This window comes from Gallus gallus, chromosome 3 (assembly GCF_016699485.2).
Source record: "Gallus gallus isolate bGalGal1 chromosome 3, bGalGal1.mat.broiler.GRCg7b, whole genome shotgun sequence".
NCBI classification, from domain to species: Eukaryota; Metazoa; Chordata; class Aves; order Galliformes; family Phasianidae; genus Gallus; species Gallus gallus.
The window spans coordinates 67,100,970-67,126,284 of NC_052534.1; the positions used below are offsets into that span (position 1 = coordinate 67,100,970).

Below are 25,315 nucleotides of genomic sequence, written 5' to 3' on the forward strand. Positions count from 1 at the left end.
GCTAACGTTCTGCCATCAATCTCACGGTGCTGCTTCCAAAAGCTAAAATAGGCTTTCTACCCTCCTGTCTATGCCGCCAGCCCAGGAGAAATGAGGTCTCAGTACTCCAGCACTCCATTTGGTAACAACCCTTCTGCAAGAAATATTTTTACACGTTAGTTAACTAACTTTTCAATCCATTTAACAGATAATGCCAATTTCTTAGTAAGAACACCACGTACAAAAGTCAACCTTCTCCGCAAAATCAGGGAGGCTGGAATTCATTCCAGTTCCATTCTTCAATTCTCTACAGCATGAAACCAGAACCAGCTTTTCCAAGACTATTTCTGGACTAAAAGCTGACTGATAGACTGAAGTCATACAGGTCCTGCTCGTGGTTTTTGCCTGTTTGCTACCACTGGCACACAGTAGCACTCCTTCGTGCTCTGGAATTTCACTTGCAGTCCGAACATCCACTTTAAATAAAAACCTTGTCAAAGATCTCAGCCCAGTTTTCCAGCACTCTAATGATCTGAAATGCATTTGCAGGCTATTTATAACATATTCTCAAATTATTAACAGATTGAAAGTTATTTTACTACTCTTTAGTGAAATACATATTTTACCCTGCTTCACCTAGAGCTAAGCTTTCCTTGAAGAACCTTTTTCCTTTTTCCAGATCGTTATTAAAGGTTCAGCCACTTCCTCTGAGAAGAAGCCAGTAACGTTCAGGTAATATAAACCGTACCAAAATCCCTGTCCTACTTAACAAAAACTGGTTTTGTTTGAAACTGAAAACCCATGAAGTCCAAAACCTACAGTCTGCAATGTAATTGTTTGAAAAGAACTTCTGCTGGTTATCACCTCAGTAGCTACAAGGAAGTGAAAACAATGCCTACAAGGAAGTGGAAACAATGCTATAAGCAAAGGATTGGTGAACATACTGGGAGGAAAGAATAAAGGTGCTATCAGCCCAGTTAAGGCTTGTGATCACATCACAGTAACTTCAGGTGCCAGACTCCTGGGGGACCGTCTTCACACCCCGTGAGGTCATGCATAGACAGCATCTCAGGAATCGCACCCACATACAATCACAAAACACGCCTAACAGAATTTGGCAGTATTTAAAGAAATATAGCAAGTTTTTAAGAAAGCCTGGGACTAATCGGCCTTGTACGGCTAGTCACAACTAAGGAATGCAACAACAGATGAGAACAGCAGCAAAGCATTAGTCTCATAGCAGCAGGATTACTTGTCTTTTGCTCAAGTACCAACTTAAAACCCACATTTTAAAAACAGTATTTGGATGCTTTTTATATACGAATATGTTTTGTCTACTAATATTCCAACAGTGATCCTAGCCCAGGCACAGACTGCAGTAGGATTTTTGAAGGCAATGTAATTAAAAGTGAATTTAGTGTATCATTAAAAAGAAAATGATTACTGTTCTTTTGGGAAGTTTTTGGTTTGTTTTTTTTTTTTTTTTCTTTTAAATTCAAAATCATTCTGCAGGTGAAAAAAGCTTTTAATTCAGTAAGACTTGGGAAAATATTAAGTTTGTATTGCGCTGTTTTTTTAAACTGTGAAAAGTCTGAGCGTTAACTGATCTAGATTTGACTGGGTACTCACTCTGTCACACAGCTCTTCAAATGTGAAGTCTGCAATGGTTCCACACGCTTTATTCAGCCTCAGCTCTCTGCCTTGCACTTTTAGAATCCTTGGTCTAGTTACTATGGGAACATGAACAAAGACTCAATCTTCTCTGGATAATTACTATAAAATTCATCTCTTACAGATAGGAAATGCATAGCTTGATGAATAATAGCACATGATTCAACACATAAATTAGACAAAATGCTGATACAATGACTGCCACTTGAGTGTGGCATCAACCCATATACAGCAATGGAACTTATTAATTGGTCAGTGGAGATTGGGCATTGTGTTCTAAATGTATTCTCTTTCAAGAGAAATTAACTTACGTACAATCATTTTGTTTCTGAGCCAGCTCATCAAACAACTTATCCATGACAGCCTCCACATCAGCTTCACTTGTGCTACAGTGAAAAGAATAATAGAATATGAAATTAATAACACTTGAAGCCAACATCAAACAGCTGCCTGAGCCTGCTTAGCTTTTTGCCCATAAAAAAGAGAACAGGATGTTATGCTCTAAATACAAACATTAGATTTAGAATACACTTAAAAGTAGAGAATATTAACTCTCAGGTAGATGATTCTGCCTTATTTGCATACACTGAAAGACTTCTGTGTTTTGAGCCGTTTCCAGTAATGAGGCAATACAGGCAGAGCAGATCCATTAACACTATGTGTACACAATGAGAAAAAAGGCTTCTGGCTCTATCTAGCATGCAAAATAAGAGCAAATAGACAAGGCAAGGCAGTCAAGCACCTAAAGAAGTATCCTTTGAAATGTCTGAAGGGACTTCTTGAAATTAAATATTCGAGCAGCTTTATGGAGGAAAAAAAAAATCAAGTCAACCGATTGTATTGAATGAATTGTACACAGCTTGTAAAATTAAAGTGAGATTCATAATGCCAGCATTAGTGATTGTATCCATTTCATTTTTTCCGCCACCTCATAAAACACTGTTTCGGAAAAGGTCAACCACAGGTAAGGAAAATGTACAATATCTGTGCACACAGCTGAAGTTTATGTTCTACTTCTGGTACCACGAGAATGATTAATCAGTCCAATCAGAGAAATTTTTTTTTCCACAATGGTTTACAAGGCCAAACTCTTTGTGTCCGTCCTCCTTAATGAAGACAGATAATATGTCTAGCTGAGTTCAAAAGCAGAGAACAGTAAATTAAGGCTACAGCACACAACAAACCTGTGCTCAAATATATAATGCTTTGTTGAAACGTGTATAATATTTGGTGCAAAAAGTCTACCCTTATAGATAGGAGATGCACTTAAGTTGTGTTGCTTCACACAGACGTCCGTAAAGCGACAAGTGACCATCAGCACATTACACAAATATTTTCCCCTTCAATAAGCCTTGAGCATCTTAAAAATGTTAAAAGCAAAACTGAAATTGCTACTTTAGTAGTTCAAAATTAGTGATACCAAACCTTGTAGACAGAGAGAATCTGGGGGAAAATGATTTCTGCAAGTTCTATTTGAAACCCTCAGAATAAAACTCTTCTAAGTAGGAGGTTACATCAGATAAAATGCCTCCCAAAAGAATTAGATTTCAAAAAAAAAAAAAGTGACAAATGAAAAGGAACAGACAAACCCAGAACAAAGCCATAAAACAGGGAGGAGAGCGCTTACGTATCAGAGAGCATGCACCTGGGCACGCATGTACACATCACAGAGTGTGATGTAAAGACTACGAGAAATACACAGACATGACACCAAGGTGGTATTTGTACCTAATTACCAAGAAAGTTTGTCTTGAAAATAGACACCTGAGACTGAGATCAAGGAAGTTGCTTTGATCAGTCATCTTGTAATTATGTTACAGTGATTGCTTTCAGATAAGTAAAAGCAACTTAGAGCAACTCGTAGATGCAACCCTTATTTGAAATGAAGAAAAGACTACACAGATCATGAAGCAATGTGAGGAGTTAAAGAAAAATGATGGTATTATAACCATGAGTAGTGGAATGTACATATGTTGAACAAAACCATTTCCTTTGGGGGACAAGACTAAATGAATTTCAAAAATCTGAAGCAAAATACTGTACAGTATCTAATAATTAAGGAAAAAAACCACCAAAAAAAACCCCACTAAGTTAGTTCTGTAGGGCTGAAAGTTCCAATGAACAAGTCTGAATAGAAGAGGGAATGCAATTCCCTCAGAGAAAGAGCGGACAATGAGGCTAAGCATCTTATTTCCAATGGCAGCTACAGGACTTCTGTTTTTTCACTGCTTCCAAGTGAATTACGTAAGCTCTGGAGGTAGTCAACACCCTTCCAATGTCAGGACATGGAAAAGACTTATCACCAACGTCTGCCATTCGCTTGCTCTCAAGTTTCTCAGCAGAACACCATGAAATGCATGGACAGGCCACTGCTCCTGGGCCTTATTCACACGTCCCCTCCCCACTGAGAAGAGATGTCACTTAACCTTTTACCTATGAGAAACCACATTCGTAGCCTTCATTTATTTAGAGTATGGACAGTGAAGAAAAGAACACGATAAGGGCTTTCCACAGCTATCAAACAGAAGGTCACAGAGTGCACCAGGCACACTAAGCACAGCTTGAAGCAAGGACAGCTGTGTAGGGACCAGAGCAAGAGCCACAGGGACCAACTCTGAGATAACAGTGCCTATGTCCAGCAGTACCTCCAAGAAGACAACATGAAGCTTAAAAAAAAAAAAATAAATAAAGATAAAAATGGAGCCACACAAGAATACAGATTTTTTCTTGAGCTTGTTTGCAGATGCAGAATCTGCATTTAAGCTGTATTTTCCATACATAGGATGTCATAATTTCCTCCCAGAATTAGCTAGAGCTGAGTTGGTTCCTTGTTAAGTGTGAACAAGTAACAGCGGGGCCAGGCTCCAACCATCTTGGAATGAAGGAAGCAATGAAGGAAAACATTCAAACATAGGTTTGGAATAAAGTGAAGGAAGAAACGTGGCATTTCATTAACATTGTTTTATAAAACATATTTTCCAGAAACAATTTACCTGCTGCCATTCTGCTGATCAGTACTTCTTTCAGACAAAAAAGTAAAACTTCTAATTTTATAGTGAAGCAACAGGGGCATGTTTGATTTCAAATATCCATGACAGAGGGGAAAATACTGCACCCTTCTTAAGGCAAACATGATTTTAAATCAGTATTGTACGCCGACTTGAAAGATACCGTGGTTAAAAATCTCATTTTAAGCTATTGTCTGCCTTACTCATGTTGTCACCCATTGAATAATACTGTAACTTAAGAGCAAATAAGAGACAGAAAAATGCCTGCAAAGGTTTCAAAGCAGTTTTTAAAAAAAGAAAGGACATTTCTAGTAGGCAGATAATGCTGCAACTGTGAATGTGTTATTTAAAGACATTTATTTGCAAACACAGAATAAAGTGCTGAAGAAATTTTGTCACAATAAACAAAAAATGTCAAAATATGAGTTTGCTGGTTTTTTTCCAATCCACAGCACTGGAAACACCCAACACGAGATGAATCCTTGTCATTGGAAACACCCAACACTAAATGAATCCTTGTCATTAGATTTCTACAAATACTTAATTACTTAAATACAATAAGGATGTTCTTCTATTATAAGAGAATTGTGCAATCTCTTACAAGAGGATATTCATTACTTTCAAACCATCTGTCACTTCAGTTCTCCAAACACCACACCTCCCCAAAAAATCTAATTAGTTTTTATTCAGTGACACATTATGAACGATGCTAGTGTGGGTACTGAAAATGTAGTTTAATGAAGTTAATATCGAGGCATAATGGAAGGCGGTTTGCTGAACAAAATGGACCAGAAAGCAAAGAAAGGAAAAGTCACACCCTGCTAATTCTACTACACATTTTTCATCTCCCATTCACAAGGAAATTATTGGTTAATAAGGAAAAAGAGGGCAAATACCGTACTGTAGATCAACTTACAGGTAGTACAGTTTTCCAGCAGCAGGAAGCACTCGTTTCCTGTAGTCTATTCCAGAATCAAGCTGGACTGTGCTGCAGTATTTCTACAGAGAGGGAAAAAAGAAAGAAGCTTTCTTCAAGGCAAAGCTGTAGTTATCACTGCCTGCATTAGATAGAAGACACGCTGCTGTGGCAAACTATCAGCGTGAATATCACCTACAACCCAGATTTAAGACATAAAATTGAAGTCTCCTTTATCACCAGTGAAGTAAAGAAATAAGCTGAAAATTATACACACATTCAAAACAAACAAACAAAAAAGTGACTGTTCTCAAAAAATGCATCAGTTAGAAAATTTGCGCAGATTGGAAGAGCAATGAACAAAGTGGGCATTACTTATTAACTCTGGTAGGGCTTTGTTTGGTGGTGGTAGGGGTTAGAAATAATTATTTTGACATTCAAGAATATAGATTTAAAAATAGGAAATGGGGAGCCATAAATGTTTAACAGATCACAACCAACTTCTAGCAACAGAGACGACTAAAACTACTACTCACCCAGCTAAAAATAGTTGGGTTTTTTTTTCTTTCTACTAAGATAGTGCTGTAAGTCAAACATCATATATGTAAGCCGTCTTACAAAGTCTTACTACAAAGTCATGCTACAAAATGCGCTGAAGCATAAAGGGGAGTAGATGAAGCTAGAAAAACCAAACCTTTTCTGATAATGTACCATCCATTCAGACAAGGAACTTTAAAAGAAAAAAAAATAAGCTTCTGAGTATGATATGGGTGTTCCTGAGCATTCATACCAGCTGTACTAAACAGTGCTTTATTATTATTATTATTATTTATCCAAGGCCTTATGGTTGAGAGCAATGTTCTCTCTAACCCCGGTGGGATTAAGATTTTACAGCCTCTAGCAAAGGGAATATCTCTGTTTATCTATCAGTACTGTTGCCAACATACACAACTGCTGGCTGTTACACAACCCCAAGCAAGAGAAGCTGTAAAGAAAAAGAGGAAAAGTTTTAATGTTTTAGAAAATATACCTCTATTAGCAATTTAATCAAAGCAACTCAATTTATTTTTGTAGGTAACTCAGCCCTATTAGAGTTCTTTGGGTTGGTAGAATCCAATAAACGATTCTGCACTGTCTCTGTGCTGTAACTCCTAGTTTACCTTTAATATTCTCACTTAGCATTTCATATTCTCTATCAATTTTTTTTTGAAGCCCGTGTGAGATATCGAAATTGGAAATGTCAGATCTCACTTACAGCAGCTACGTTACAGAAAAAAAACATCCTTACATCTCTGAAGAACTATCAGTGATTTAAGGGACAATGGCCCTTCTGAAAAAGCCACGTTGCACAGGACTCAGTGAATACAAATATCTGCCAGAGCGACTGCGACGATTCATGGCACTCATTTTTGCCCCTGACAATTACTGGAGGTTCTATACTCATTTTAGACCTCCAACTTCTCTGCAGAGATGCACAGCGAAAGAAAGATGATGAAGAAATGATTCTGAGAGCACAGAATCCTGGGGAAACGCATGTATTTTTAATTGCAGTGAGAAAGCCACGCTAATCAAATCATTATGCCGGGCTAAGGCTACTGCAAACACAATAGCATTGGTGCTACAATATTATTACAATCTACTCCCTTTCTCTTGGTGAAAGCTGACAAAGGACAAGAGTAATGGAGCAGAAGAAAAAAGTTGCAGAGGCGTGTGATAACACGCAGAAGGAATGGAGGGTGTGTGTGTTTTCTTCAGCATCAGGCAGGCAGGCAGGGCTGGAAGGGAGGCTGCTGAAGTCTCACTGCAAAGCTGTGCACTTGGCTGTTCCTTGACATGCAGCAATGCTGGGCATCTTTCTGCCTAAAGCTGTATTTTTCCAAAGTAGTAGATTAGCTCAAGTACTATTTTCTTCATGTTAGCAGGAATAAAATCCTGCTATGAGGATGGAGGATGCGCGGATGTTAAAGTTTGTTTAGATTTTAGATACTCTGATATTTAGCAATACTGTTTAACACGGTTTTTGTTGGTTTTGCTTTTTTTTTTTTCCCCTGGAAACAACAGATGGAAAATTAAGCATGAGCTCAGCCTCATCTCTTCGGCCTTCAAGACAGGATGCCAAACCATACTACTTTTGCAGGGTGCCGTGCTGCAAGACAGAGAGAACAGCAAACACAGAACTACACATATTTAGGAGCGTGGCATGTTTTTTTGTATTACTGAAAGAAAAAGAAATGCACCTGAAACACTGTAGCTGGTGTAAATCCACTGAGCTGATATTTACAGCAGTGCTAGCAGCTAGGCTGCTAATGACTGCTGTGAAAAGCAGGCACTGTGCATGCTCAAATACAGACCAGCAGTGGGGAAAACAACACAGGTCAGTGAGGCGTGCAGAAATACGTATCAGCACTTGGGGATGTAACTCTTCAGTCTGTTTGCATTCTGCTTCCAAACTTAGTGCTCCTTAAACGCAATCACAGCCTGTTCTGACTCGCGATACAAGATTACAGCAAATGAGTTTTGGAGACAAGAACTGGAGATGCAAATATTATTGACATGGATATGAAGTGGGTGCATTTCTTCCAACTTCCCTCCCTTTTCTCATTCTTCAAAATAATTAGTGTTATCGATATTCAGGATAAATCACTACCATTAACAACTCCAGTTAAGAAGAACTTGTTTACAAAAAGCTAATTTATGGCTTGGGGCCCTTTTACAGCTATGAACAGTTGCCCGAGGGAAAGATACTACTTTTTCCTATAAGCCTTTTAGTGTATAATCGTAGACGTGCATCACACCATGTTAGAATCCAAAGTCTTGTAACATTACATAGCTTACTTGGGAAATACCTGTTAGATATCATGGACTATAGTGCCTTTCATACAGAAAAGTAAGAGCAGCAGCCAGTTCAGAAATATATCAAATGCAGTTCTTACAGTCCCATTATTTTTTGCTTCCTTAGGAAGCCAAGGTCGACTAAACACAACACACACAAGATGGAAAAACACAATTCTGATACACAGCTGTTTTCTGTAACACATGATATAAACACAGGGGACAACTAACTGGAAATTCTGAAAAATGGCAAACATTCAGGATTTTACTGTCTTTCTCTTTGGATCATCTTGATTTTTTTTTTGCTCTGTCCGGCAACGCACTGCAACCACTGCCCACCAACCCACGTTCTAAACAAGAACAGCCACAAAACTTTCCTAACCCTTCTAAGGGTTTGTGAATAAATATTTGCAACTGCTTGCCAATAATTATTTTTACTGAGATGTTTGAAAGCACACTCACAATTAGTGTTAGGCATTGTATAAATATATATAGAATAGATGACCCCTGCCATTAAAAGAAAATGTTATAATCTGCAGAGCAATGTGATTCCAGAAACCGTTCCTCTCCAACACAATTGCTGTTGTTAGATTGTAAGCTTGGAAGGCAGGAACAGCTTTCTCCTTATGTGAATGTACAGCACAGATCTGTAGGTACTACTGGAAAACAGCAACAACAACAAAAGTAAAACAGAAGCGTAAGTAAAACAAGCAATCATCAAATGATGTGGTGGAAGAAGTGGCTGCCAACAAAACATCACATAACCAAGCACTGTTGCAGGCACTGCTATTTCCACAAACTCAGCTCAGATTCCACACTGAGGAGGAAGGATCTGACAGCAGTGAACTCAGGGCTGCTGTGGGAGGACTGCCTGCCCCAATAGGCAGTAACAACAGCATTTCTCATCCACGTTGAGAATGTGCTGATGGAGATTGTTCTAAAGGGGAGGGGGGCCCGGCACTCGGTCACCTTCATTCAAAGCCAGAGTCAAAAAGGTCACAAGGAAGCTACGCACAGAGCAGAGATCTGAAGGATTTTCCTTTTGGGGTTTCCTTTGTAGGCAAGGGTAGCCACCCAGGCTCTTTGTGTCTATACATGTAAACATTCACTTATCTGCTTCACAGGAGCACATGGGGCAAAACGTTCATATTTGTAAATGCTTTAAATGGTGAAAAAGACAGCACGCAATCTAAACATATAAGAGAAGAAAATAAAGGACACTAAAACATGCATTTCCAGGCTAAAAACTTAAAATATTAGAATTACAAAAACAAAAGTGGATCCATGGTTGCAGAATGCAGAATTAAATGCCGAATGTCATAGAAGTCATGTACGTTGAGTGCCACAATGCATTTTCTCACTTCTTCAGAGCTGTCAGCAACATTACACTCCTCTTATTGCAGAACCAGAAAAAAACAATGTTATCATTCACAAATTCCACAAACTCCTAATTAAAAAACAAACAAACAAAAAAAATCCAAAAAAAGAATGGCACGCCTCTACTTCTTACCCTTATTTTTTCTATAGCATGGGGGAAAAAAAAAAAGCACTCAAAAACCTAACAAAATTACATACAGAAGTTCTAGTTTCTCCCTCCGTCTTCAGACTAACTTCTTCACCACCGAACTGATTAAATCCTGCAGATGTGATTGCGTCCTCACAGTCACTAATCACCACCACGGAATTCTAATCAACAGTCAAAGAACTAACCAGTGGCTCCAGACTGTTAGTACTTAATTGTCAAAGACGCACTTGTAACTACTGGTTTACATAGCTTATATACATATATATATATGAACTATTTTTATTTTAAGATGGAGATTTACAATTACAAATTACAATTACATATTCCTCCTGCTTGGGCTACATTTCTATCTCCCTTTTGATGTAAACGTGTAAAATTGAAGCTACAGCTCACCTGGTCTCTTCCTGCAGAACTGCTTTCAGTTTCCAAGAGATTTTCTATTCTACTGAGATATTTCAAGTCTGACTTACCCTATTCAATTTAAATGCACAAAATTAATGAGTCATACAGTTTATTTTGAAGTCATTTATGTATTTATGTATACAAAGAACAAATACAACTGCAATATTAAAACGCAATTAGTAAGTCAAAAATACAGCTCGATCATGCAGTCACTTCCAGTGAAGTGGCAGAAAAGCTTCCTATTCCAGAAGGAAAAGAAACAAAGCCTCAAGGCTCAGCTCAAGACAGAACACCTAAAATGACAATCTTCAAATAGAATAGTTAAAATAAGACTCTGAGTAGAAAGTTATTAAACATAGACTAATATATTTTTCCTCTTGTAAGCACCTCTAATTTTCCTTTGCTGCTGCATTCCTGAATGGTAGCTATTAAAATGCTTGAGCTACTTAAAATACATGATGTGGTAGTTTCTTAAGTAGAGGAACAAAGGTTTTAGAAAATTTCAAGATGGTCCAAGTGAATTGGATAACCTGCAATTTCTCACCATGTTTGTTTCCCATGTATCACAAAAGGATATTGGAAACGCCAATGGCCTTGGAGTCCACGAAGGACACAGTACTAAGTACAGTATGTCCCTGTTAACTCAAATACTGTGATCAACTCACGACCCTTGATAATGCTCATGAGCAACTACTCCTTGATTTTATCCAAGACCACTGTAGGTCAACTCAATTGTCATTCTCTGCTCCAAACCTTAATGGCATTAAAAAAAAAAAAAAAAAGACATATAAAAGCATACAGTACGTCCTGCTGGCCCACAGGAGCAGACAAACACTATCTGAGGACCCCAGAGAAGGTGTAAAGTGACAGAGACAGAAGAGATTCATCTCAGGATGATGATTACCCTAATTTCCACAGTTGATAAGCTTCCTCAGCCTGTCACACTCAGGTCACAGCTAAGTGAGAAGTGTAACTTCTAAGCACTCTGATATTTCTTCCATCTATCAAATCAGAAAGCAGTGAGACTGTTGATTAGCAATGCTTCTCCTCATACGCGTACATCCACCCAAAGACAGAAACATTACACCAGAATACACAACGCATAAATACACCATGAGAGCCTCGGCCTGCAACAGAGAAAGAGCTCCTCAGGTAAACAAAGCTCACCAGAATGACTCACTTAGCCTCACATTATCCACTGGAAATGTATTTATTTGTTCTTATTTTTTTTCCTAACTGATTTCAAGAAAAGGTTTCTTCATCCAAAGGATATCATTACAACGGGTGTTTTCCCAAGTGCTTCACAACTCTGGTAGAACAAGAATCCTCTCAAGTCAATTGCAGCATGCCATTAAAAACGTGTTTTCTCACCTGCAAGGCATACCGCAGGCTTTACCTTTAGCCTAGTCTCCAATTTATCAGCAAGCAGCAATCACTAGCATGCTTCACAACATGAAACTGGTCTGACTGGGACTTGTGCTGAGAGAAGCATGGGAAATACATGCAGTGTTTCCTCGGCTCCGCTAGGAAACCACCCTGACAGTTGCAGGCAAGCATGGCACGGATGCAGGACCTTCAAAGAGCTGCTCACTTTATTCATACTTAAAATTGGCCCTGTTAAGTTAGAGTTTGTAACCTACCTAACTTTCTCCAACACAGATTCATGAGACTATAGATGTACTTGTGGGGAGGGGGAAGGAGAAAGAATCATCAGGTATTTTGTGATGGATAAAAACTTGGTCCAAGCATTGCTGGGTATGCATACAGTTTTTGGTCTTTCTGTTCACATGTTGCTGAAACAGTAGACTTTAAAGAAAATGTCAATGAATCCTCATAAGCACTATATGTGACCTCTAGGGTAATTAGCAATCATTCAAAAGCAACAACACTAAAATGTTCTATTCTTTATTACTGTCAGCTCTTGTCTTGATCAGCATTTTAATAAAGATGGTTCATTGCTAAGACAGTTTCATGAATCAGTCATAATTACATTCTGACATGCAGTGAATAGTAAAGCAAAACTAAATATCACTTCATCAACCTTTCTAACCTTTATGCAAGTATTAACTGTAAATAATTTTTACACAATCTTACAACAGAAAATCTGCATATTTCTTAGCTTTGTACATACTCTACCCTAACTGAATTTGCTGTGACCTACACCTGAAAAAAAATTAATCCTACAATCAGACATAATTACTTAGCATGATATTCAGGTGTTGCCTTTCACAGATCAAATCAACTTCAAGTACAAAAACCTACCTGATCTATAAAAATAGTGCAATGCTGTAAGGAGTTAACTGATTTTTTTACTCCTTTTCCCCATGTTCTTCATTACCTGTAATAAGGAAATACAGGGAATTGCTGCAATAGCCTTGGACAGCGGTGCTTGATCCAATTTTAAACTTTGAGGAAAAAAAAGAGGAATCATTTCAAAACACAACTAAGTATACTGCACGACGTCAATAAAACTAATACTTTGGATGATTTTAGAACATTCTACTTGTGAACTGTTTTTAAATGGACTTAAAGCACAAAGGTCTGGGAAGTCAAATACCGACTAATAGAATTTTTTTTAATGAATCTTTGTCTTATATCTGTGACAAGAACGCATTAAACTGAAGAGTTCGGCATAGATAATATTTAGAGTTAAAATTAATTCAGTGGAAGTTGTGCAAGTTTACATTACAGTCCTCAAAACTTTTAGCAATGAAGAAAGCCCACTATTCTTGCTACCTCAAGGAACATAAGATCCATTGTAGGACTTTTCAATAACTTATTTTAACATCTATCTATAAATCAGCCACCCCCTAAGAAGAGGAAAAATAGACAATTAACTTGTAAAATAATGGTGCATGAATAAAGACAGAGACTCTTAAAATGTACTGTTACGTGAATAGTATTTCAGATATTCAGACAAAAGTGAAAGAATTCAGGCGCTACAGATGTGGCAGTTCTGAGTAGGAGACAAGTAGTCTCTCCTTTTTCCAGGCAAGGAACAGAATAATGGCAAACAGCAAACTTTCAGCGCTGTGTTGCACTGAACAGCTTTCCTCATTTCACGTTGCTTAGGAAAAAAGAAAAGTGCCCTTGCAGACTAAGTGTAAATTTAACAAAAAAAAAAAAAAAAAGATTGTATAAAATGGAGTTCTGCTAAAAAGCCACAATGACTGTAACTTTCAATCTCCTAATAATTGAGCCGTGCTGTTCTGTGACAAGCAAATTGCCAAGAGCTCACTCCGAATTTCTAGCACAATGTTTCATGAGCTGAGGGTCAAATTCACCCCTACTACATGTATTTCACTTGAATGACGCCCCGAAGTTATTTGTCTCCATTTCTTTTTTTTTGCTGTTGTTTTTCTTGTTAACGTTTGATTCGTATTTCTTTTCCCAGTCTTAGCCTTTGCTCCTGCCAGAGCTGTTGGCAGGCAGGGGGAAAAAAAAGTATTGATTTGCGAAACTGGATTTCTCAGAATAAGGAAAAAAAATGCGATTAAGATCTAAACAAAGGCTAAAGATGGCTTACGCTTAGCTCTGATGAGGTCCACTACCTCATTACCAACAACTGAAAACTTCTGATGCATTTTGTTTCAAGAGAATCCAAAAGTCCTTGCTGTAAAGCAGACTGGGGGGTGCAGAGTCCATTCACTCTTTCTGTATCACGACCATTATGCGAGAAGTATAAAACACTGCCTTTATGCTGCCAAACCACAATGACTCTTCTTACATCAAAGCATTTTCACCACTAGGGTTTTTTTTCTCCGAAATTTATTCAAGCCGAGGGCAGGGAGACAACAATTCATACACGCTAATTACACCTAATTATCTATTCCTTTTTTTTTTTTCCTTTCCACCAGCTTCGGCCAGTGTTATTTGCTATCTGGGTTTCTCACAACCTCCCCTTGCCCTGTCCATCCAGCTCAACAGTAAAGTCTTTGAAGAAAACAGTCGTGGCTTCTTAGAATTTTAACAATATAAGGTTCGACTCAAATTAAATTATTCTATTATTAGTTTTGACACATTTATGTGTTAAATATGAAGGCCTCTCGGTTAATTTGGCAAATTCCTCACATCTCTTCGTGGCTAGAATCGCTGGTAACACCCTCTTGTAGGAGCTTCTCCTCATGCTTTCTTTTCATGATCTAAATGAAATGTTTATTGGATTAAAGTTCTTCTCTGCAGACCTCCGCGGTGGCCTGTGACAAAGAGCTTAAAAGCTTTATTAATTGGCTCGGGCTTTTGAGGGGGAGGCAGGACCTCATTTCACATTACATCACAAGCAAATAAAACTGCCACGTGTAATTAGACTAATTTACCCTGATACAGCAGGAATCAGTGATTCCATATCTACGATATGCTTCGGTTTACTCATTTTATTCGAAGAGCAAACAAACCAAGCAAGGATTTGGGAAATAACAAATAAAGGAAATAAGGAGGAGGAGGGCCCCACGTGGAGCTGCAACAGGAAATATTTTATCCTCAGATAAAGTTTTGGTCTGCATCTAAATAAGCCATCTAGGAGCAAGTCCAGGCATGTGTCTATAAGACGGTCACGGAAAGTAAACAAACAGCTGCTTAGTAATGGGAGAACGCACCAAGGCAATAGGTACTTTATAAAAAGCAGAAGTGCTTTAAGCTACAGAATTCAAGTAATACTTGAGTTTAAATTTAAAACAGACTATATGCAGAAAGGGCTGATAACCTCTAATTCGACACACCTTGCTTTCTAAATACAACATTTTTTCAGTTCGGTCTCACAAATTTGTCACACAAATTACCCGTAAATGACACTGACATTCAGCACAGAAATACGTGCAATCATGCTATATTTTCTATTTTTACATGTTTAATTAGGTACACTTCACAAAAGATGAATGCTTCTATTACTCGCTGAGAGAGAGAGAACAAGAACAAATGCTCCTTCTACTTAGGAGTTTGCTTGGTTACATACTAAGAAGGGAAACAAAAGGCCTAACATCTTCAGTAATGAAAAAGTCAATTGATAGGCGAAGCCATCACAATATCAAAGGATTAATCCCAGCAATCCTGACTCAGGTGACAGTTCACAGGGGTCAGAGTGGCTGACACTGACCTCAAAAGCAGGTTTTAACTATTCAACATACTGAAAGCTGCTGGGCTATCACACCATTAGAATGGAACAAACTGACAAATCAATTTCATCAATGAGATGACTTTTTTTTTTTTTTTTTTTTTTTTTGTTAAATGAGCAGATCTGCCACTCAACAAATCCCTGTATTTCCAGCACAGGTGGCTGGACAAAAGCTGAATGCACAATCAAAGAAATTTTATATCTACCAAATGCCTTTGTACAAAGCTAACACCGATTTCCTTCAGGACAGCTCAAAATGTTTTAAATGTTTTCACCTATTTCATGTAAGTTACTGAAAAGTGAAAACAGTTTTCCATCTCTCCATTTACTGCTTTGGAAGAGAGTATATTTTAATTAAAACTCACTGGAGCAGATAAAAATGTCAATAAATAATCACCAACCCAATCTGAAACAAATAATAAACACAACATATACAGACGCTGCTTTCTATCTGAAAGGTGTTTACCATGCTTGCTGTTAACAGCCATTTTAACCAAACAGTTGTAAAGAAATAATGAAATGAAGTTAACAATAGAAAGCTTACAGTAATTTTCTGTTCTACTGAAATCAGACTTCTGGTTGCTTCTTTACCTTTAGTTCAAGCAATACAGGTAACCAAAGTCAGCTTGCTTTTATTGTTATTATTATTTTAAATCTGTACCTTTTAAAGGTATACTCAGGCTATCAAAGCCCCTAAAACCTCCTGACGTTGAGTTGGGACTTTGTGCAGTTTCAGTTCTATTCTAGGAAGAAAATCTGACAATACGCTGAAGGTATGTATTCAATATTTTGACTTGGCTTGACATTTTAAAACTTCATACTACAGCTCCATGAAATCTTTGCAAATACAAGAACCACTAGTTTAACATTTTAGTTGATATGCAGCTAACTGTTCGAGGAAAAGCGTTTCCCTGAAGAAGCCACTGCATTAGGATTCCAGAGCAGAGTAAATATCTTCATTAAATGTCTATAAAAACTAAACTTGCCAAATTACTGCCAAACCAGTAAATTAAATTTTACTTTTTCTTTTCTGAAAAGCCTCACTTCTGATCTTACATCAAGTTGTTAAGGATGCCTGGCTTTATTTGTAAACCAACGTTAACATGTTGAGAAAGTTTTCAAATTTTCCTATTGCTTTAAACTAATAATGTTGGAAGCATTTCTGCTCCAAGCACTTGATCAAAGTAACCAGTACACGGGGTTTTCTTGTCAAGAACTGCCTTTATAAAAAATCACTAAGGAGTTCCATGCACTTCAAAATTCTCAGTAAGAGATGCCACGAGATTAAAAGCTCAATCAGAAGGGACTGAATCTAATTGCAATTACAGAATTAAAAGATTTTTCCTTCCTAATACTTATCTCTGAAAAGCTGTATTTTTAATAAAATTGCATAGACTGGAGAAGCACTCCTATCTGTTGCAGAATCCAAGCCCTTCCATAAAGAATATTCCACCCCAAAGAATTTCAGCCACAACAAACCAATCAACCAAGAGTATTTCCCTATTTAAGAAAACTACGATTCTAAGTTACAGCGTGAAATAATCAGTGAAAATTTAGATCCCAAGCTATATAAGGTTTTAAAGGATCAGGACTCTGGGATAAACGCAGATTGCAGAGGGGACCATGTGTTGAACTACAGGTGCAGGCTATAGGACCTGCACCTTTCACGTGGGCCTAAAAAAATGTCACTTACCAATTGCAACTCCCACCGTAGGCATGCAGCAACTACGTGCCCCCAGTAGTCTACCTTCTAGAACAGCAACGTGAAGAAACTTTGCAAGGTACATTTTCCATAAACCACTGTTTCTCCTTTGTGTTCATCACACAGAAGTTGGCTTACAATTGTCTTTGTGAGAAACAGGAACTCAAACACAGATACAAGAACTATGTAATCTGAATAAAAAACAAACAACAACAACAACAAAAATCAAAGATGAAAATAGACAATTCTAGATTTAAGATGGAGACCATTTCACTATCATATGAAGACAGGCAAAAAGAGTTTTGCTACAGCTATCAGGGTATCTAGGAGCTACTCACTCCATTTTTGTAGAATAGAAATACCCCGAGAACAGTACCATTTCAAGTGAAATACCTCTTCACAGAAACACTGTTGATATCTTTCATTCATCCTTTCTTGCTAAGATGATTTAAAGGAATTATAGACTCATATGTTGAATTACTTCCAGTGCTAAGGCCTTATCTTAAGATTTATGGTCACAAAAGACAGGAAAGAAAGAAAAAAAACACTGCCAAATCCCAAGCAAAGGCGGGGCAGGAGGCTCTGAATCCCAAGAGAAGTGAGACAGAAATTAGTCCAAATTGTCAAAGCCACTTCCAGGGAACAGGTAAGACTACAATAAAAATAACAGAGACACAGATGGCTTGGAATGAGCTGAAGGTACAGAAGGTAGTAAATCAAAGATTTGCCAGTACCCAATGTAGTATTTTTCCATTATATTTTCATTCAGAACCCTAAAAAATATCATCTTTCCACTTCCTAAAGACACGCATGGAATTCTGAACAGCTGAGGAAGCTCTTTCATGCAGTGGCACCACTGTAGTGAGAAAAGATACAGCGGTACATGATGCAGATTGTATGCACCTGGAGGAGGCCTAAATCTGCACTTCTCAGGCCACCACAACCAGAAGATGGGTTTCTTTATATCCAGACCTTTGTAATGTAATGGTCATCTGTTAAAATCTTACTTTAAAATACATTCAATTCATGTGGTTTCTTGTGCCTGCTTCTAATGTTCTGAATTCAAAATGTAGACTTAGAGATTTTATTAATTATTGTTTCTAATGACTTGTCATCACCCTTCCAATTTCCAACTAAGATCAGAGAAACATTTGTTGATAAGTTTCATCTGATCCACTTTTCAAGCATTATGTTTTGGGAAAGAATCATACTATTTTGGTAACGCTGAACACTGATGCTAAAGGCAGGTATATTTAGAGTTGTATTAAAATACAAAGACAGGGGAAAAAAACAAGCAATCCAGAATTTTAGAAACATCCTTCGGAGTAGCATATTGAAACTTCATTTCCCCCTTCACTCATTATTACGGTAATGTCTGCGCATCTCTTGTTTATGTTGTGCTACCTATTTCTTTTCACATTACTCCATTCTCAGTTGCAGCTTAAACCAATGAATCATCATAGAATCATAGAATGGCCTGGGTTGAAAAGGACCACAATGATTATCGAGTTTCAACCCCCTGCTATGTGCAGGGTCACCAACCACCAGACCAGGCTGCCCAGAGCCACATCCAGCCTGGCCCTGAATGCCTCCAGGGATGGGGCATCCACAGCCTCCTTGGGCAACCTGTTCCAGTGTGTCACCACTCTCTGTGTGAAAAACTTCCTCCTAATATCAAACTTAAACCTCCCCTGTCTCAGTTTAAGACCATTCCCCCTTGTCCTATCACTATCCAATGCACAAATCATTAGGGTTTCTGTCAGCACCATATCCACGAGGTCCTTTTGAAACATTTATTTTCCCAGTCCTAATGAGACATTCCATATTTGTAAACTACATTCTATTTTTTTTTCTTCTGCTAGCCAAAGGAAAAGTAAAAGCAAACTACAGATAAGCATGCATGACAGATATTCATTAAGTATGATCATAAACGAAATAAAAGAGCTTTACATTCATCAAGGTAGAAAACTAAGAGCTAACCAGGAAAAATACATAGAAAAGATGGGTTAACGGCAAGGAAAAGAAAGATTTGTCATTGATGCTGACTGAGAATGATGCTGCATTTCAAAAAGCAAACATAAGTAAAATTATTACTCTTCTTGAAAATGTTCTACAATTACAACCTATCGTGCATCTACTAGTCAGCTACAAAATAAGCTTTTTTCAAGAATCTAAAGTGGTTATAGTTGTTCACTTGTTTTTACATTTCTTATGTTTTTAAAGCCATCCTGTTAAGAACCACTTTCAGTGGTAACCTCCCTGACTTTATACACAGCCATTCTGAGATACGTAGGGTTGCCTATGTCAACGGCATATTAACTTTGGAACATGGTAATTGTTCAAATGTCAACATCAGATAGGATTTTCAAAGGTGCTTAGGCAATCAAGTAATCTCACGATTCCAGCATGCCCCACTGAAAGTCCGAGGCACTTAACTACCTCACTGCTGACCACCTTAGCAGAAATATCCAACCAATCTATCTATTCTGCAACTTCATTAATCCTCCTCCTCCTCATTAATCCAAACCTGACCTCAACTTCTACCTTCCCTTTCTTCTTAGACATTGATATAGTTCACCTTATTTATGTGTTTATGCTGGCAATGCTACTGTGAAGAAAGGAAGTGCTGTTATTTGCACTGTGCATGTCATGTCAGACCAGACAGACCCAAATACAGGGGCTGTATGCTAACCCCACCAGATGCAGGCTAGCCCTCTGTAATGTAACAATACATTCACTGTTTGGGAATTAGAAAGATCTGCAAGTCGTCCAGAACTTAAAAAGTGAATTCAGCATATATTCTTCTAAAAGCAAAGTGAATGACTGTATTACTCACATTTAAGAAATACGCTCCATTTTTTCACCTAAACGAAGAAATTCACACCTGTCACACCCCAGGGAGTCTGCTTTGGAACTTCTACTTGCTGGGCATCACACAAAGCTTTGCAACTACAGGCTCAGAAGTGCACTTAGACACGAGTGGAAAAAAATGTACAGACCCAGAAACAAGGTAGTTCAAAGGCACATGCACAACACTAATTTCTTTAATCCAGAGGAATATCAAGTTTTCTTGGTATAGTGTAAAATGCCCACGAGTATAATACTGTATCACTGTCACAGGAATTACTGTGTCACACGACAGTAAGAAAGTCCCATCCAAACAAATTCTGCTGCTTCAGCCAAAAAGGCAAACTTTTTCTCATACTAAATGTCCTGTTCTGGAACTATGCCTGTTCTAAAGAGGAAAAATTCCTTTTTGCCTTACTTTCAATTATTTTTGATCCAAGCATATGCATCCTATCTGGAAACTACAGGGGCTGCTCCAAAAGTAAAGCCTCCTATTTCATTATGTTGGTCCATGATGTCGGAGGCAGATGTTGAGGATATGGCAGGGTTGAATGCTCCTACCAATATCCCATTACATGTTGTTGACGTGTGGCAGACGGCAGCAGAGGGGCAGTCTGACAGAACGGTGTCTGACATGAAAGTGCAGATGAAGCAAAGGTGTAGCACTGAATTCCTCCGTGCAGAAAAGATGGCACCCACTGACATTCATTGATGCTTGCTGAACATTGATGGAGACCAAACAGTGGATGTGAGCACAGTGAGGTAGCGGGTAGTGCGTTCCAGCATTGGCAACAATGATGTGAAATACAAGCCATGCTCCAGATGGCCATGCACAACTGTCACATCACAAAATGAAGAGCATCTTGATCAGCTCATCTATGCAAACTGGCAGATTACAACCAGGGAACTGTGTACAGAACTGAATACTGGCTTCAATGCATTCGAAATGATGGTTGCAGTGTTGGAATATTGCAAAGTTTGTGCCAGGTGGGTCCCACAAATGCTCACACAGGAACCAAAAGAACATTGTATGCAAGTTTATCAGGATCTACTGAACCAATACGAGGCTGAAGGTGACAGTTTCCTGGAGTATATCATTAGCAGTGACAAGACATGGTGTCATCACTACAAGCTGGAGTGAAAACAGCAGTCCGTGGAGTGGTGACATATGAATTCCCTATCAGATTTCAAGATGCAGCTCTCAGTGGGTAAAGTGAAGTGTAACGTGTATTGAGATAGGAAAAAGATTATTCTTTGGGATTTCCTGAAACCTGAACAAACCATCAACTCTGACCAGTATGTCACAGTGCTAACTAAGCTGAAGTCTTGAACTTCCAGAGTCAGACCAGAGAAGATGAACTTGCTCCTGCAACATGATAATATGAGGCCCTGTACCACTCTGAAGACCACAGAGAACACTGTCAGTCTTGGCTGGACTGTTCTGCCGCACCCACCATATAGTCCAGATTTGGTGCCTACTGACTTCCATCTGTTCAAGATGATGACAGATGGACTGTATGGGCAGCATTTTCCTAGCAACAATGCCATCACAGTAGTTGTGAAACGGTTGGTCACCTCCACTGGTGCAGACTTTTATGAGTGTGGCATGCAGGCTCTTGTTCAGTGCTGGCAGAAATGCATAGCTAACGATGGCAAGTATGTTGAAAAACAGTGCTTTGTAGTTGAGAATTTGCTCCATTAAATAGTGCTGTCGTGCTCTTTGTATCTGTTGTAGTTCCCATGGAAATAGTAGGAGGCACTACTTTCAGAGCAGCCGAAGCAGTATCAAAGAAATCCCGTCCAAATCAAATTGATTAATACAGCAGGCAAAATTGAAAAGCATTTATAAAGTGATTCTCCTTACCTTCAGCACAGCAATGAATGGTACAAAATTAGCTCTCTGAAGACCGTTTTTATAGAGATCTGAAAGAAAGGAAATAAGTACCAGTTCTGCTACTTAGTCTTAATAACAATGTGAGCTTGTCTTTTAGACTTGCAAATAAAACTGTGTTGCTAGAGCGATAAGGAACAGAAGTGGAAAAAGGAAAGCTGAAATTGATTTCTGTTCTCTTACTATATGAAAATTCATGACATTCTCAAGTAAGAAAGGAACATCCTTAGAAAGTCTGGAAATGGTACAGAGTAGAAGATGAGACATCTCTAATGAGATAACTGATTTTAGCAGAAGAATAAGGCCTCTGTCTGTTAAAAAAAAAAAAAAAAGGATACAAAAATGATTTGTAATGCTCAAAATACACCGTTGTAAGGCTATCACTATTCAAGTGCTAAATATAAATTATTGGGTAGAAAGGAAAGACTCAGATTAAATTAAAAATAAGCAATTTGTATTTAAAAAGTTAGTATAATTCTTTTTCAGTGTACTTTGGTAAACTTTAACCTTTAGCAATTCTACCAGGTACACTCTTTTTCCAAAGGGACAAGAACAGTGGTCTCTAAGGCAAAAACAAATAAACAAACAAAAAACACCCTTCTGTGAAGTTGCTTAAAATACAACTGAATACAAAAAAATATTAGGATGTTTTTTTGTGCAGTGGAATGAAGATCTGTGCTTAGAGAAACTATCCAACTGTCCAACGTAATCATAAAAGAATTATTATGCCTATTTTGTGAGGATGAGGAAAAAAACAGTAATTTTGGCGGTGAAAATAAACCAGGATTCCTCATATACTATACCTCAGTATTTCCCCTCATATTCCACTGGGACAGAATTCTAACATGGTTAAACACATCACTAATGGTCAGCTGCTGAATGCATCTGCTTGCTAACGGAAAAGCCACTTTTTTTCTTTTCTATCTACAATAGGAGAATTTCTTAATTCATTCTTAAACCTTGACACAACACAGGCCATTAATCCACCACTCCTTTCTGTGGAAGGATTTCAGGCACACACTGTAAGCATTTACAAATATGGAACAGTACAGGGAAAACAAACAAACAAACAACCAAAATAAAATCAACCACCACCAAGCAACGATCAGTGTCTGGACAGCAATACTGCTCATTTCTGGAGAAGCCTTCACTGATGTGACAACTCTACCCACAGCAGGAAATGGGTGATCTTTAAGATGCCTTCCTACCCAAGCTATTCTATGACTCTATGATGTTCTCTGCTGAGTAGGTAGTAGAGATGAATGCTGTTCAGCTTGACACAGTGACTAAATATGGACTAAAAAACAGTCACATGACAATAATGGTCACAAATTGACAACTTAAGATGTAAGGTAGAATACCCAAATTATAAGGATTTCTCCTGAACTTCAGAGAGTAGTGATTCAACAAACACGAGGATGGATCCCAAGAGAGCGAGGCTCCAATGTTGAGTTTATCTGTAGTTCACTTAGCTATATTAGTTCTGATTTTATCCTGTTAGCTCAAAAAAATAAGAAATAAAAAATAATAAAAAAAAGGAAAATAACCCAACAGGAAATTATCTTGCCTTTCAGTAGCAGTATTTGATTGTTTTCTTGTCTTTTTAAAGATAAAAAAAATTGTAGTGATTATCTTTTACCTAATTTATTTGGGTAGAAAAATTAAGTGGTACTTAGTTAATGCTGTAACCTTTTAGTATGCTTTGCAAACATTTGCTATTAATCTGAACTGTCATAAAAGTTGCATAGAAATCATGCATTATGCTATCTACTAATGCTTCGCTATAACAAAACACTATATATGCTACACTATGATGTTAAAAAAAAAAAAGACAATTATTGCTTGATTAAAACCCATGAAGATTTGAGGGCTTTTAGAAGGATCTATCTAGTCACACTCTAAAAATACTGTTAGAAATGGAAACAACTCTCCAAGTACTTCCCAACGAATGACCTCAAACTAAGCTGTGAAAATGGTTTCCTAAGAAAGGGGTGTGCTCCTCCCCTGAGCTGGTGTAGAAGGTCTGCAGTTTGCTAGCTACAAACTAGTAGACAAACTCTGTCTCACTTCATCTCTCTTCCACTGGGTATGATCTTTTCCTGCACTGGAAACTCCCAAACAGAAGCAATATTTCACCCATCCCCATTCCTAAATACCCTCCACCCACTGGTTTGGATAGAGTGTAGAGAATCAAAAACCACAGAAAGACAAGGTGAAGAGGAGGTAAGAAGTTCGGCACGAGAAAAGAAAGGAGTAAGAGGTAGTGATAAACCTTTCTTCCTTAAGAACAACAAAAAAAAAAAAAACAAAAAGGAGGAGACAAATTGGAGTATCTCAGATTTTTGAAGGCTAGTGAGCTCATTGGTACTGAATATTCTATCACTCTTACAGGATTGTTTTGTAAGATACTGAGATTCACTGTACCTGGTTAACAGTAGTAGCATGTTTGTTTTTACCTTCTGGCGGCCTGTTAGATGTTGCCACAACGACAACTCCGTTTTGGAACAAGTTTTCAAAAAGCTGCTTCAGAATCATGGCATCAGCAATGTCGGTGACCTGCGGAAGACAACACATTTGTTTTGTCTTGCTTTCAGCTTCTGCCGCAATAGAATTGCAAGTGGCTTTATAGCTAGGAAAAATGCTCGTTAGTGAAAGCCATGGAGAAAGATTCTAATTATTGCTTGGTGAGAAAAAATAAAAGGGATAATTAATAAGCAGTGAATGTACCGCAGCCTTTCAAAACTTGCCCGCTTTTTTATTACAGAACTCCACCGTATCTTTACCAATTGCTAAACGATTCCATGTTAACTTCTATTATAAAACTACAGGTGGGAAACACAGAAGACAGATCTAAACATTTAAGAGGACTAATCAATTGGAAACAACGTGAAAAAAGAAAAACCAGCAAACAAAGACAATACACACCGGCTGTTTTACATTTCTATTACCTTTGAGGCAAAGGTTTGCAGAGGTGAATTTAAATGGTCACGGGACTTTGGAAATAAAGACAAGTAGCCAACTATACATAATCAGCTGCTGTTGAAAATAGAATGATATGACATAGATACTATTGTGTGATTGTTGCAAAAAACAATTCAACAGATGGCCCATCACAAAAATAAGCAATTTCATTGTTCTTTTTAAGTGCCTTCTATTACTGTCCATGAATAATCAAAAGGCACGGCAGTCACTTCCAGCACAGTCAGCCTCTTCTAACCTTCAGGCAGAAAACACTGACAAAAAATAAAAAGGGCTGGGAGAGGCGATACTGAAATTAAGAAGCCTCAACAATAAGCAGTAAAGGAAAATTTCTTTAAATATCCAAGTTTAGCTGAACTCAATTGCTTTACAGGATCAAGGAATAAAAGGCATGCCAAACAGCACCCACTCTGCACAAACGAAAAAGAGGAATAAATTTGCCCAAACAGATTG

General features: G+C 38.0%; 1 protein-coding gene across 1 annotated transcript in view; it reads right to left on the reverse strand.

Moving 5' to 3' along the window:
* Positions 1–25,315, reverse strand: part of AFG1L (AFG1 like ATPase) — a 64,751-nt gene that overhangs the window by 14,399 nt on the left and 25,037 nt on the right. The window contains exons 7-12 of the mRNA XM_040698370.2: positions 24,340–24,439; positions 21,857–21,915; positions 10,325–10,402; positions 5,575–5,657; positions 1,966–2,036; positions 1,609–1,709 (exon numbers count right to left, since the gene is read on the reverse strand). Coding sequence (XP_040554304.1) covers positions 1,609–1,709; positions 1,966–2,036; positions 5,575–5,657; positions 10,325–10,402; positions 21,857–21,915; positions 24,340–24,439 — 492 coding nt within the window. The remainder of the gene's footprint in view (positions 1–1,608; positions 1,710–1,965; positions 2,037–5,574; positions 5,658–10,324; positions 10,403–21,856; positions 21,916–24,339; positions 24,440–25,315) is intronic.